General features: G+C 38.7%; 1 protein-coding gene across 3 annotated transcripts in view; it reads right to left on the bottom strand.

The window, feature by feature from the left end:
• Window positions 1–15,504, bottom strand: part of NEK11 (NIMA related kinase 11) — an 81,996-nt gene that overhangs the window by 2,650 nt on the left and 63,842 nt on the right. For all 3 annotated transcript variants that reach the window (XM_050971486.1, XM_050971485.1, XM_009086384.4), the window contains one exon: window positions 11,880–11,976. In XM_050971486.1, coding sequence (XP_050827443.1) covers window positions 11,880–11,976 — 97 coding nt within the window. The remainder of the gene's footprint in view (window positions 1–11,879; window positions 11,977–15,504) is intronic.

Raw genomic sequence — 15,504 nt, 5'->3', positions numbered from 1 at the left:
TGAGGCAGCAGGAGCTGGGACACCCTCAGCTTGTGGCTGTACCAAGGGTGATCTATACAGGGCAGAGAAGGGGATCACAGACATCTCCTGATGCCAGCATTAAGGCTTAGAAGTTCAGTAAATGTGCACATAGGTTCAGAGGGAGCAGTACACTTCCCATAGCAGCTTCAAATAGTTAAACCTACCTCCCAACAACAACTTCACAAACTGCAGTTGTAGATTTTCCTGGTTTAGTACTGATTTTTTTGTTACATGTCTAACACCAAGGCAAGGTCAACTCTTCTCACACAATAGAATAATCAGCCTAATGGTGCAGTTGCCTTTTATCAGTGGTCATCCTGTTATTGCTGAGGAAAAACATCATCATAATAAAATGTCAGCCAGTAAGAGTTCCGTATTATGTGAGTTCCTCAATTCTTAGGAAAACATTGCAAAGAATCCTACTTTGTTGCTTCTCAAACTTCTCCCATCTCACTTGCTCTTTGCTTTTCTAGCACCTTGATAATGCCCAGGTGTGATCCCCCTTTGGCTTCAGGTCACCCCTCTGCTGGCTCCAGACATGGAGGCAGATCAGGAACCTGGGGCAGAGAAAGCCAAGACCCGGGATCAGAAGTCACAGGGCCAAGATGGAATCTCTACAGATTCTCTAGACCTGATTCAGTCCTGCTTCCTATAACTAGAAATTATCTTTTTATTTTCTACCAGAAATGTTGCTCAGGAGAAAATAAAAACTGTTGGAAATAATTATTTCTCAGATACTGGAAACATAGGGATTGGATTACCACTGAAAGCTAAATGGAGATTTGCTTGACAAACAATGTATATTTCTTCACAGGACATTATCAAAAATATCATTATTAGTCCCCAACAGTTAAAAATCAGTACATGAAAAGCTATCCTGAAATCACTGCTACTTCATCAGTGCCTTTAATGACTCCTCTCTCCCTCTTAAACAATTACATTCAATTTTTGGGTAGTCCTGCCTATTTAAAGACAGAAAATTAAGCAAACATATACCTTGGGAGTATTGCTTCTGCTAATAAATGTGACCTGCAGACTTGAGTCTTCTCTGTTCAGCTTGGCAGAGCATGCAAATCAGCTAATGTGTGCAATAGCTGATACAACAGAATTAAGGGGAAAATGTTCATAGGTTGAAAATTACAGGGTAGGTAACAAAAATTATAACCTGCTTTTACAAAAGAAGACATCAGGCTCTGTTTGGACTTGAGAGCTGCATTAATTTGACTCTACCACATCATACATCACAGAGGCAGAAGTGTGGGATCTCAGAGAGTAAATGTCAGAGAGGTGTCACTGAGTGAATCTATGATCCTGATGGAGGGAGAGGGGAAGCTGCTTCCTGGAAAGTGAGGTTTGTCCATTAAGGCCCTGACCCTGTGCTAGGGGATATTTGTCCATCCATGTAAAATCCTAGAGAGGCACAATTACAGATTGTTATTTCACATGAAATATAGGATACCTGCACTAATGTTTTAAAAAGAATTAAAGCCTTACCACCAAATGTGCTGTGAGAACAAGCACAGAACTCCCATTTACAGCCACATTTGGCCATCCATGTTTTCTGATTTACTGGCATTTACTCTCTTCATGCTATCCTATAGCTCACTCTCCTACAAACTCACTGTGAGTCATCATCTCTTTTACAGCCAAGACAACACGAGCGGAGGGGATACCTGACACCTGGGATTTCATTACTGTGAAAAATTATGGGCCAGACCACCTTCCCACACTGGCCTGAATTGTTTTTCAGTGTGCTAAAATCCAACAAATTACATCGGGCTCTACCAGTCAAGGGTCTGGCTTTGGATGATGCTCAGAAATGTGCTTAAATGTCATATCTCAGATGTCTTAGATGGAGGGATTCATGGAGCTCAACTTGCCTCACTCCTGGCTGCACAGAGGGGTCCCAGTGCTCTAGGCAGAGGAGACACAGGGCTGGAAGCATGCTGTGACCACCAACCCACTGGCTGCACAGCAGATACTGCCAGTCTGGGGACACTGTCATCCATGTAAGCTGTAGCCTGAAGAAAAACGACTCTTATTGCCAGCTCTTGTGCAGCACACAACACATGCCTGGGAAAATGAACTGCAACAAGACCCAAAGGCCATATTGATATTTGATTTGTGGATAATGATGGAGCATGGACATAAAAGAGAGACTTGGTTTTATCAAGGTTAAGGCACTTCTGAGTATGCTGAATATCAGCAAAATCATAGGCACTGCTGGAGCTAGAGGGGAGTTTAATAGGAACTCTGAAAACTGCAATTTTTAGACACAGGGTGTCTAAAACCATTCCAAGTAATTTAGTGGATCTGAATTTATCAAGCTATCTGCTGATTTGCAATTGATTTTCTACACATCACTGCAAAATTACTAAAATTTGACAATATAATAATGTTGTGTTCTCAGCTGGCTGAGGAAGTTGTAAATCTTTCCCTAGGTGAACAAAATTTCTTTATTATTCCCCTGGTCTTCATATTTACTATTCTTGTGCTAGCTACATATTAACATCTCCTTTCTGGCTTGGAAATCAATTACTATACACCTGCCTTTATGCCACACTGACAAAAGCCACAAAACAAGATTAATGCCGAAGTTGTGCTCCTCCTTGGGCATTAGCAGCCAGGTTAATATCTCTCAACAACTTGTCATGACCTGCCTTGAAGGATAACTATGACACAAATCAGCAGCTAAGGGGTTTTTCAGCTTCTCACTTTCCAATGTCATTTAGCATGATGGTAGCTATCATTGAAAGCTATCCTGGTCTCAGTGATGCCTTCAGGGAGCTGTGTGTGGTCTGTGCAAGGAAAGGCTCTGCACAAGCCACTACTGAACAGACCAGAGTAGTAACACCATGCAAGTTCCTCCCGATCAGGCATCAGCAATAGCATCTCACCTCTGCCATAACAGGCAACAAACAAACTGCCCCTAAGACAAACACAGAAAATTCAGTCATTTCAAAATACCAGTTACTCATGCCTACATCAAAGCAAACCTCAATAAAGAAACTTTCTGGACATGGAATACCCATTCCACTGAGCATTTATTTATCCTTTTGAATGCAGCCAGGCCACCTGCATCCACCACCAAAGAGCACATTGCAAAACAGAGAACAAATCTGTGTTGATTTTGGCTTATGGGGCATAAGAGAAGTACAGGGATCTTTGAAAGAATAATTTCAGTAGATGCCTCTAAATTCTGTTTTTCCTAACTCAAGGAGCTAAGAGTCCATAGAGTCCAGCAGTACTACCTAGGATTCTCATCGACTCATCCAAAAATAATTTGTCCCTGAATTAATGCCATTTCCAAGCATCAATTTATTAACCTCATATTTCTCTTTCAAACAGTACAACCATGGCCTTAGCAGCTAACCAGTAGTGATACAAATCTCAGCAAAAAAGCTTGTTAAATTTATCTCCTGAGATGACTTTGCAAAAGAATCAGGAAATTACATATCCTTAGTCTCATACAAAATATTGTTTTCTAACTGTAGCAGAAAATCTCAAGATACCTGCTACAGCGTCTCATGGTTCAGTAAACAAACAGGTTTATCTCAGTTAGAACACAAAGGATCTCTGTCCTCCTGAGTTATCTTTCTGTCATTCGGTTTGCTGGCATTACAGACTATGGATGATTAAAACTTTGACAGTTGAAAGAAATGGCTCTGGGTTCAAATCTTCATTTGCAGCATTACTTCTCTGTTGCTGTTTAAAGACCCCTTGAGATCTGCTAGGAGAAGGGCATAATAAGTTCCATGATCCAGGTTTTAGGAACTTATTTCTGAAGGTAGGGCAACTCTTTTCTAGTTCTCACAGCTGTTCAGTCTTGGGAATGTGAAAAAAATAGCAAAGTCTAAGAAAAGGTCTTATAAAAAAATAAAAAAGGCAATGGAGAGTATTATTATATAAAAGCTAGTAAGAAAAGAAATACAAATTACTAATATTAGCCCCCACCTTCACCTTCAAGCCTCAATGGACTTCGACTATTCTCATATTACTGCTGAAAGAAAATTTCTTCACTTGAAAACACAATGCTAATTTTCCTAATTCATCCGTAATTACTTTGTAATTCCTGAATTAAAGCACCTTAATTTGATTGCAAACAAAACTCTCTGATGTTCTACTTCAAAGACCTGCAAAATCTAAAGCATATTTAAGACATGTTTTCCCATGAGTTAAGAAGGATCTTATTATTAAAACATGTAGACACACAGGTGAAGAAATATCAACCATAATATTCTCCATGCACCTCATATTCAGAGATAAATGAATTTATATAATAGGAATTGAAGCTGACATCTGCTCTTGGAAGAAGTGTTAATTAGAATTTAGAGCTGCTAGTTGAATTCTAGCTACTATGAATTTAGAAGGTGCTTTATCATAAGAGAAAACATGTTTCTATTCATTTTTTCCCACAGAAGGAAAAAAAATTACAGCAAAACAGTCATTTAAATCAAACCTGGACACTGCAATTGCAAAGTCTTCCTATATTAAGAAATTTACTACTAAAAATACTAAAAATAAGAGCAGAAATATATTTGCTTCTATAGAGCTATTCTTCATGAAGTAGGGTGAGTGATAATTACACTGCTCTACTGTGGCCATGAAGAATCACCTGAAACTCACTTCCCTGAGCTTTATACACAGTCTGAGATTTCCTAGTCTTTCTACAACTATTTTAAACAACATTCTGATTTTTAACAGTACCATGTCATTCAAAGAATCTTTGAAAAGTCATCAGTTTAATTCCTTCAGCATCACTGACCAAGATCAAGGAGGAATTCCTGGCACACTTAACACATACCTGATGACATTTGCTTTGTTTATCAATGCATTTGGTTTAGACAGGTGTCTCTGAAGAGCAGCACAATATACAGCTACTTCTTGAATGTGGGCATGTGAGGATACAGTACTTACTCTGAAAAGTAAATCATTATATGCAGATCTTGTAAGAATTTAAGAATAATACTGCATTCTCCTTTGTTCAGCTGTGTGGTAATACAGAGTTAATGATTTCCTTTTACATGGCTTAATACTGGGAGGGGGTCTCTCCTGACATAGGATTTCATACCAAAATCAAAGTTTTAAACCAAACAATTTACCTATCAGAGAAAGGAAGAGGTACTTATGCATTTCAATGAAACAATCAGAATACTATTACCATATATATTTTTGTCAATCCAAGCATTGTCTTCAGCCATATTCTATTAAGTGTTACTACATAAACCAATTCATTTCTGAGTTAGCAATAAGTCAGTCTCATTAAAAGGTTTGTCAATGCTTCAAAGGTGCTTCATTGGCAAGATTAATGAAATGAGCTGGTACAGAGAGAGACAATTCTTGATAGAAATATCACAAACACCACAGTAATTTACTCACAGCTAGAAATTCCAGCTGGGTTTGAGTACTGTAGAGCCACAGAGGGAGGTGAAGCAGAATTCAAGCTCTGAGCTATGCTAAACACCCATACAAAGTTATAGTAAAAGTAAAAATACTCTTAAACAATCTAATCAAAAAGACATTTTAAAAGCTAAGAAAAGCCCCTAACCACTGTGGAATGTGGGATATCCAATTATGGCAAATATTTAAATGTATTTAAATATTCTATGTATTTACATATACATAAAAATAGACACTAACATATACAGAGAAAGGCTCCCATACCCATTTGCATAAGGTTTTTTGAAAGCAGTTTTTTGAACATCAACCACTTGGGCTTAGTTCACATCTATATCCTCCCAATGGGGCCTGAACCTAGGTGGATTAAGTCCAAAACTCCTTTCAGGTCTCTTTTCACATCTGTAGCTCTTTAAGAAGTTCCTAACACAAAACAGTGACAAAGGCAAATTCACATTTTGGCAGAGCCATACAATTCCATGATGACACCATTCTATAGAGAAAGAAAGAAAAGCAATTACCAACTATGGACAGTAAATCTATGATTTTCAGAAAGGTCTAGGAAGATTTATGTGTTCAGTTTCCTCTGGGTCTGCATAAAAATAAGCTTCACAGAGCTGTTTAGGCATTTAAAGATGTAGATAGAAGTTTAGTACTTTTTTTTTTCCTACAAAGCAAACTCTTAATATCTTTCAAAAGAAAGCTGTGGTCATTCCTGCATCAAACCTCTTGGAAAATTCCCTACCTACATTTCTCTCAAGCAAACTTCTCAAGGTTGCAATGATACTACTAGTAAATGGTGTCAAAATTATTTGAGTGGTTCCATATTGAAAACAGACTATATAATTAATGCTGCATGAAAGCATTTTTGCATTTGCAAACTATTGACAAAATCAAGGTGCTGGAAATCTGAACAGCTCAATCTATGCAGCTCAATCTATGCATTCTGTATGCTCAGCATGAGAAACTAGGCAAGCTATGCTTTGTGTGCAAAACAAAAAGAAGTATAATGCTCTGAATGTTTTGAGTGTTTGGGGCCACTTGACATTTTCAAATGAATGAGTTTATATTTAAAATTTTAGTTGTTTTGCTACTGAAATGCAATTTTCAAAGTGAATAAAAACTCTCTCTAGTGCTGAAGCAATCATAGCGTTAATGTCCACTTTAAAAAAAAAGTCCTTAAAAATTCAGAATAACAGAATGACTCATGGATCTATGACATACAGTTCAACAGAGAAGCTGAAAAAAAAATCTGTGTTTTCTTTACATATCTAAGCAACTTCACAAAATATTACACATTGTTATGACCTGAGGTAATAATAATGTGAGGTAAGAGTGATTCAAGTAATGTGCGAAATGGGCAATAGACGAGCATCCCCAAAAAATGCACCAAACTTTAATTGTGCCCCAATACACACTCACTCTAACTACCAAGTTTGTTCTCACTGCTCATTTCAAAGTGCACCCTAACAAATGTAAAGCTGCTGAGAACTGTTGAAATCATGGTGTGGGCAGGTGATGTGCTCTTCCCATCCTCAGATGAAGGATGGAGAGGAGCAGCATAAGAAACAAAGTGCCAACAACAAGAGAAGCAGCCCATTTTGGTCATGGAAAGGGGAGGGCAGTGGGAAGAAGCTGAAGGAAGACTCATGGAAAATGCCTGAGGAATTAGGTCATCAGCTCTAACTTCAGCCTTGAGGAGTTCTTGCTGCCTCTGCTGCAGAGGACTCCTAGGCTTCTGAGCAGCAGACACTGTCTCACTCACCTTTATTTCTTCCTAAGCAGGAAAAGCACAGGATTTACCCATTCCAACTTTCTCTTTCAGTCGTTGCCTGGGGGCAGCAATGACTCCTGAGCCAGAAGCACCCACTCACTTCTCCCTGCCAGAAGCCAAGAACCAATATCCCAGCTTGGCCACACACAGGCAGGGTTCAATCTTTCAGAGTTCCTGCTGAGTTTACTGTGCTCTCACTTGCTTCTAAAGCAAACAGCAAACCCAAAATACTTTCTTCAAATTTGGGTCTGGAAAGTATTGAAAAGAATAATGGTGCAATTCTCTTAAAATAGATTTTCAGGAAAAGAAAGATAAACTCATGGACTAAGATGTTTAATTTTTTTCCATAATGAACTCAGTAGACTCATTTGAGACTGGCCTTTAAAAATGAGGTATGAGAAACTGTGACAAGGAAAATGGATATGTAAGTAAAATTTTGGCTTAGCCCATGAGATGCAGAAAACTATAGTCATGCTATAAGATGCCTTGGGATCACCAGACAGAAATTAGTACCTGAAAATGGAGTGTTGGACAGAACACTGGTGTGTGTAAGAGGAAATCCAATGCTCAAAAGCATTTCAGGATCAATACCTTCAAGAGTACTCTATTCACCTGCAACAAAGTGGCAGCTCAGACAGTGTCAATAAATTTCCCTACCAAATATGTCTTTTGTCTGTGAGAAGACATCTTATTCCTCAAGCTTGTTTACATCATGACACCATCAACATGACAGTAAATGGCAATCAAAAGGTCACTGATAAGTGTTTTAATCAAACTGTTAAAAATAAATTAGCTTTTCTGTATTTGTTGCTTTTGTCTTCACTAAAGCTGCCCTCAATGACATCAATAACAAAACCAGTTTCAGTTGGCTCAGAAAGGTCTACTCTGCATAAATTGAAATACTACATCAAGTAACACTTTCTTTACTGTATTTTTTTTTTACTTGCACAAATAAATGTACAAAAAGTCTTCTATACTTCTAGCATTTCAGGACTACTTATCTCAAAGAACATCTAGTGCTTACTGAATGACCTCAAAATGACCTTTATTTGTGAATTTTTATGATAAACTATGCATTTCATGGTAGCATCACAAGCACAAGAAGCATATATACATACTGCTCATGAGTCTAAACCAATAGTGTTATGAGCATTCAGAGGAGCAGAATAAAAATATCACCCAATGCTTTTTCTTCATGACTTCTGAAAGACTGCTTTACTTACACTCAGCAGGGGATGATGAAGTCTTTTTCCTGATGGTGGTATGCTGCTGTGCATAACACTTTGGGGACTGACTAAGAGGTGCTTACTGCTGGGCTAAAGGATTTTAATTTACTTAAAATTTGGGGCATAAAAGCCTTTTCCTTCTACTGCCATACATTTTATTGAATTCTGAAGTGCATATTAAAGTTCATGGCTATTAAAATGACTCATTGCAGATATTCATGGATATCTCCACAAAGGAGCACAAAACTATCTGTAGCAAGTTTTTTTGTATGGACCTCAGGGGAAAAAATTAATAGGTGCTACTACAATTTAATCTGTCAGGGGGAAAATGCTTTGGTTTGAGGAGTTGCTTCTGAAGAACAGTGTGGCTCTCTTCTGAGATGCACAGTTGGAAAGTCTCTATAGGGGAACATCAGTGGAACAGTCTGAACAGTTTGTCTTTGTGGATCTCTCCATGAAGATAACTTGGCTCTGGATAGCACATGGCAGTAATGCTTCCCAGACTTGGCATGCACCAAGTTACCTCATATCTCCAAGATGGGAACCACCACAAGATTTTGATGGTGGCCAGGACAGAAGATACCACGAAATAGCTCCTCCCACCTCCTGCATCTAACATGATTCCTCAGTTTCAAAACCCAGTATGAGGAATAAGAGTCTCGCAGCTCCGATTTCTATATTTGGTTCAGTTCTCACTGCTGGCACACGGGGCTGGGAAGGAGGATAATGATAACCTTGAGCTAGTGCAAAAAATGGAGATTTCTTATCAACACTGCAGATCCCAATATCCAAATGCTTAGCACTGAAGTGGAAATTTTTGTGGAGACAATTAACTCTGCTTGAAAGGTAAAGTTAAATCTCTGCTCTGATAAACTTCATAATGAATTCTGATACCAAATATAACAAACTAGAAACTGTTGTCACTGGAGTTGGTGATTTTATCATGACTTTTACTGAGAGGACAGAGATTCACATTGATGCTGGATGCAATCAACTGGAACAGAGAGTGCAATGGTAACTTGAAAGAAAAAGTCAGGGGAAATATTTAGGGGTTGTAGTGATAAAAAAGCCATTTCTTTTCAATTAAAATAGGAGGAGACCAAGCACTCCTACCTACCACATTCAAGAATATCAGTGGCTTCCTTCAATAGTCCCATAAAGATTTTAGTACAGCTTTGCTCTCACATGAGTATTCTTGTCAAGTCAAAGCAAGTCAAAGAAGGCATTTAGTGAGTCATGCTGCAGTAACTCAAGCAATGAGCACATAACATCTTGTCAAGTGACTGCCTTGCTACAGTGGTTTGCTAGCCAGCATTATTCACGTGTCAATTGGAAATGGCTAAAAGGTGCTTTCACTGTTAGACCCTGTGTTTTAGATGAATCTGCCGTTTTATCAGAGCTACTGACACTTTCTGCCAGTAACATCATCTGTAATGAGTGGGCACAAAGTTTGTTTACGAGCAGCTCATGACATAGGAGTATCCCTCATCAGAACCTATTGCTCCTAACATCTGGAAATGGTAGAAATCCCAAAACTTCACAGTCCTCTTTCTAGAGTGACTTGACACCCAAACAGATTTCACTGCACCTCCACATAATCACCCGTGCTCTGCTCTTCTCTTTCCTTTTAGGAACTCCAGCTACTCAGTTTGTCTCAGTGAGACAAATCCCCCACATTATCTCCCTCATCAGAAGCTGTCATCTGGAAGACCACCCCCCATCCCCCCAAAAGTCTACACCTATCCAAGTAAAGCTGAATAGCACAAGTCTAAATTATATTAGCCTTGCTTATGTGGCACTGTTATGTGGATGACATTCAAAAAACACATCATATGAAGTTTGCTGAAGGATGAGCAGAGAAGCTGTGGCTTTATGTACTGATTCATAGCCAGATGTGCCTCCTTCTCACCACTGAAAACCCCTGTGTTTAGACTGGCCATGGGTCAGAGTTTGCAGGGATCCCCTTGACTATGCACATGCTGGGTATTGTGCTCATTGACTTGTTCCTCAACATTTAACTTTCCAAGCAATTAAGTCCTGATCTGTACATATTCAGAAAATGAAAAAGTCATGCTATGTTTGGGAGAAAGGACAAAAACGTGAGTCACAACAAACCATGAAAAACATGAAACAGCACTGGAAAAACAGAATTTTAAAGAAGTGACCCAAACATACTTCAGCCCTAAAAGCAATGACCATGAAGTCAAAATATTTTAAGTTCTATCCAGAAACCATGAGAACACCAGGTGAAATCTCTAAGTTTAGTGAGCATTTTGACTAAAAATCTCACCTTGTAAGTAGCTGGGACAACATAACGCATTAATTTATTTTTATAAGTAGTTTCCATGAAATGAGAACGGAAAGCAGTACAAGTGAAAGGCTGTGAGACCTGGGACTGATTGCACAGTAAGGGCTAAGCCATGAAGTGAAACCTTGGGAGCTGCTGAATCTTGAAATACTGTAAAACCAAACAACTTCTACCAGGAGTAAATGTGAATGGTATTTTCCTGTAGTACATGGTGATTTGTTTAAAACAGTGATTGCTATCAATGTTGTTGGAATTGTACTCATTTTCTTCAGAGAGCTCACTTAAATAACTCTTAGCATCTACTGTTTGAATTTATTTGTATTCCAATAACATCAACCACATTATTGGCACTGTCCACCTACACAGGAGAAAAATTGCCCTTTTTTAAAGAATTTACATTCTGACAGCAGTTGAATCTTGCAACATCGCAAAGAACATTTGATCCCAGAAATAATACACATCACTATGATTATCAGATCAGCACCTAAAACAGGATGCAATCAATCTTGGAAGGCCAGAAATGACTGAGTCAAGATAAAAGCTCAAGATACATTAACCAGTACATTCTAGAAAGGAAGCACAGACCTTCATTTTATTAAGACACTGAAACCTTTATAAAAAGGTTTATATAAAGCTGGGATTTCAGCAATGCTGAAAACAAGTAGACAATGAGTTTCAAAGGGAACTGCCCATGTACTGCCCGCTGTCTCATTTGAAAATCCCAGCCAACAGCAGCAATTTTGTTTGGTTTAAAACATTATATCACCATGGGAAACAAACCCACTTACTTTTCATTCCAGGCAAAAATGAATTGCAAGTGAAGGAGCAAACATGGTGGTAATGTGTACATCTGCAGGTGATTTGTGGGCATGGGCTGTGCTAATAAAGAAAGTGAAATTCAGAATGACACTGACAGGAGGGAAGGCAAACTGGATCCTGGAAGGATGTCAGTGATTGCGCAGCTTACAAGAAAACAATCAGAAGTAAGGGTCAGCTTTCATCCTCTCTGGAGGCAAGTAGGCAAGTCTCTAAACACCTTATCATCCACTTCTTTTTGTTGATGGGATTTTTGGGTTTTATTTGCTGTGCTTTGCAGTTTTCCAAACCCATATTCTTTGCCTGCACATTGGTAACACATAAATATGCTACTTACTCCCTCATGCGTTTCAGCTTGGTCTCAGCCATTGTGCCATTGAGAGCTCTGAATCCCTGGGGCACCCCTGGAGACACTCTGGTGACAGTCCTCGAGCCTACAAATCAATGCACAGACACACAACCTTATTCACCTTCATCCCCTGAGCTCTATTGCAGAATCAAGGGCAGTCAGAAGGAGGAAGACAATTCGTGTTTCTCACAAGGCTGTGCCACATTAATTAAAGATGAATTAAATTATTAAATGTACATTAAGGGCAATTCCTTACTGAGGGACAAATAGGTTTATAGCTTAAAGGCACCAGAATTGTAATAACAAGGAATGCACAAGGAATTACAACAGAAAGGACAATCACCTGAAAAAGTTCTGCGATGGATAAATATCCAAGAAAATTAAATCTGTTTAGACAATATGCATTTTCTTCTATTGTTTTTTTACTTAACTTTGAGCAAGAACATTCTTCCTAACAGGCAAGTCTCTCCTTGAGCTTGATCATTACTGTAAACTGGAAGTATTTATCTTACCACATCAGTTTCTCCTTCAGATAAAGGTACTCCTTTTATGTATGAATATATATACATATACATACATTCATATATATATATATATAAAAACATACCTGTATATGTAAATACATATGTATGTGTAAGAAATATATACATGCATAAACACACATACCCACTCTGTCTGTTTGCAGGCCTTGTGAGCTGTTGCAATATTCCAGGACCTAGGGCTCACATACCACTGAGGCCCTTGTCCACAGGAACACAGAAGTGCTGAATCACAGAGGACTGTCAGGCTTATCAGCTCAAATATGCTGCAATTTCATGTAGTCATCCCATCATACAAGTCTGTGGTTTTCCTAAGAAATTTATGTACTTTTTGCCCTGACTGCTCCCATTGAAAGACAATTTCAAAGCCTCACTGGGAGCTAGTGGCTAAAATCTCTTATTTCCTGATAAAATTTCTCTGGCAAGTAGTTCATGTTCAATTTCCTCCTGTGCCAGTCCCTTCCCTTGGTTTATGCAGTTCTTTACTTCCCTTTTGCAAATTCCTTTCATGTCACTGTCATATTTTCTGAAAAATCCCTTTGCCAGGATTTCCTCTCCTGGGAAGCTGAGAAGCCTCAGAGAAAAATGAAAACAATAATTCTCTGATTGCTTCTCCTGTGTTTTGCTGCTTTGGAATGTGGTTTGGAGATTGTTTATCCAACATGTGAACTGTTTTTACTTAATGACCAATCGTCATCCGGCTGTGTCAGGACTCTGGAAGAGGTCATGAATTTTTAATTAGCATCTTGTTAAGCCTTCTGTGAGTATCCTTTCTCTATTCTTTAGTATAGTTTTAGTATAGCATTCTTTAATATAATATAATACATAAAATAATAAATTAGCTTTCTAAGAACACGGAGTCAGATTCATCAAGTCTTCCTTTATCCTGGGGACCCAGCAAATACCACACCTTTCATTTCTTCATAATTGGAAAAAAAATCCTATTTCAGCTTTCAATTTGTTAAGTTAACAAAGCAGCTATTTTAGCCTTTTCTTGCAAATTGTTTGGCACTAGGATTACACTGCCCAAAAAAAGGAGATATATCTGGGCGTAAATGTGTGGGCTGTGCCACACAGGACCCAAGTTCTGAACAGGCATGGGAGGGCATTGCACAGGGTAGGAACAAGCCACAAGTCAAACAAGATAACACAATGTCTTGTCTAACTGAGCACACACTCTCCTCCTACCAGGGGTTTTTGGCTTGGACTCAGCTGGTGTTTGGCTTAGTTTGGATTGCATTAACAGGGATCACATGCAGCCAGAGGCAGCTTGCTGCTCCCCTCCCTCTATGAGCTGATATAGACACCCCCAGAGAACACCAAATGCTTCCCTGGAATGTGTAATCATGGCTCTCCCAACAGTTAAGCTCCTATGCCTTACATGATTCTAGACCCTGATCACATCCATCTGAATACTGAGATTAAAACTTTCCATTGTGAGTGATCCTACTGAATCACAGTGAGCATCTGCTGGATTCAGAAGCTTGGAACCACAGAAGAAATGGATTCCTGATTCCATTTGCAGGATGGACAAACAATTGCACATTTAAAAACATTCTCCTAGCTTATCTTATACCTAATGGCTAGGAGTTATCTGATGCCCAAGTATTACAACTCAGGTATAGTTAATGTAGTTTAAAAGATGAAAAATGACAAGCACAGTTCTTACTGGCAACCACTTATTTCACCCATTAATACATTTCCTGATCGTTTACTGTAACAGTGCACATGCATATCCATATGTTTTGTATGGAGTCTGTAAGCATTCAACTCCTTCAGCAGCTCTGGAAAATTCAGTTATCCTCAGGACAGCTCTGAGGAAATCCCAGGTGCTGTGCAAAGCAGTGCTTGTGACTTAGTGGGCTCCTCTCTCAGTTAGCCCAGTATTAAGGTCCAGATGTAGGGCTTTGCTGCTTTGAAACCAATTAAAAATTGATGCCCTGAGCACCAGTGACCTAAGGAAAATATAAACCTTGCAGTCTCTTAAAAAGGAGTACACTTAACCACAGGCACCAGATAAATTCTGGCATTACTATTATTACAGGATATATCACTGTAGTAAGTGCTCAGCATATTCTTTTTGTGTAGCGAATTTGGTATATTTATTGCTGCAATATTTCCTTCTCCTCTGACATCTCATTATTAAAAACATCCTTCTTGTTTGTTTTGGGGTTTGGGTTTGCTTTGTTGGGTTTTTTTCCCTGGGATTCCTGGCTAAATAATTCAAATTTTGTCTACTTTACACATTGGCAGTTGGCCAAGAAAAACTTAGTCTCTACATGCAAACTCTATATCTTTCTCTCCATTTAATATGATTTTTTGGCTACTGCAACACAGCACAGACTGAATATTTTAGGATGTTGCAAAGGTGTGGTTAGTCATTAAAAAAAAAGAGTTCTCAGTGAAGACTGCTAAGAGCTTGATACCTTGGTGCTGCAGCACACCACAACAAATGTTCTGGGGTGATTCATAACCATACCAACTTCTACATCAAAGGTACTTTCTTAGAAGCAGTTACTTGATTAACCATGTATTTTGCATCCAGCTTCAGGCAGTTTGTGTGCCCACATATCCACACACAACAAGGAACTATGCTTCTGCAAAAAGTTACCAGATAATTATTTGCATTTTTTATCCAATATATCATTCTTGATCCATTAAACAAAATCAAACGAAACAACAAGAGCACTGTCTTTTCAAAACCAGATATTGTGGCTTTCTAAATGTATTTCAATGTCTCCCAGTGTCTAACCCAGTATTGCAGAAACAACACAGGGCAAAGGGCAAAAGATCTTTGTCCTCTCAGGTGATAGAGCACCAGTTTGAGGTTTGCACTGAGGATCTGTAGAGAAAGGAATTTATTCATAGGTGCATTATCTGGTAAGAGTTTTTATAAATTATGGTCCAAAGGCATTCCTACAAACATTTCTGCTAATGGCCAAAGAACAGGTGATACACATCTTTTGCATCTCTTCATAAGCCATGAGGAGTTGTGAAGCTGTCATCTCCACTGAATCACAAACTTCTTTTCTTTACCTTTCACTTCTACATATGAGATCCTACAATGCCTTTTT

The sequence above is a fragment of the Serinus canaria genome, chromosome 2 (genome assembly GCF_022539315.1).
Source record: "Serinus canaria isolate serCan28SL12 chromosome 2, serCan2020, whole genome shotgun sequence".
NCBI lineage: Eukaryota > Metazoa > Chordata > Aves > Passeriformes > Fringillidae > Serinus > Serinus canaria.
Note: the sequence above shows the minus strand (reverse complement) of the source record. Positions and strands in the feature narration are given on the sequence as shown.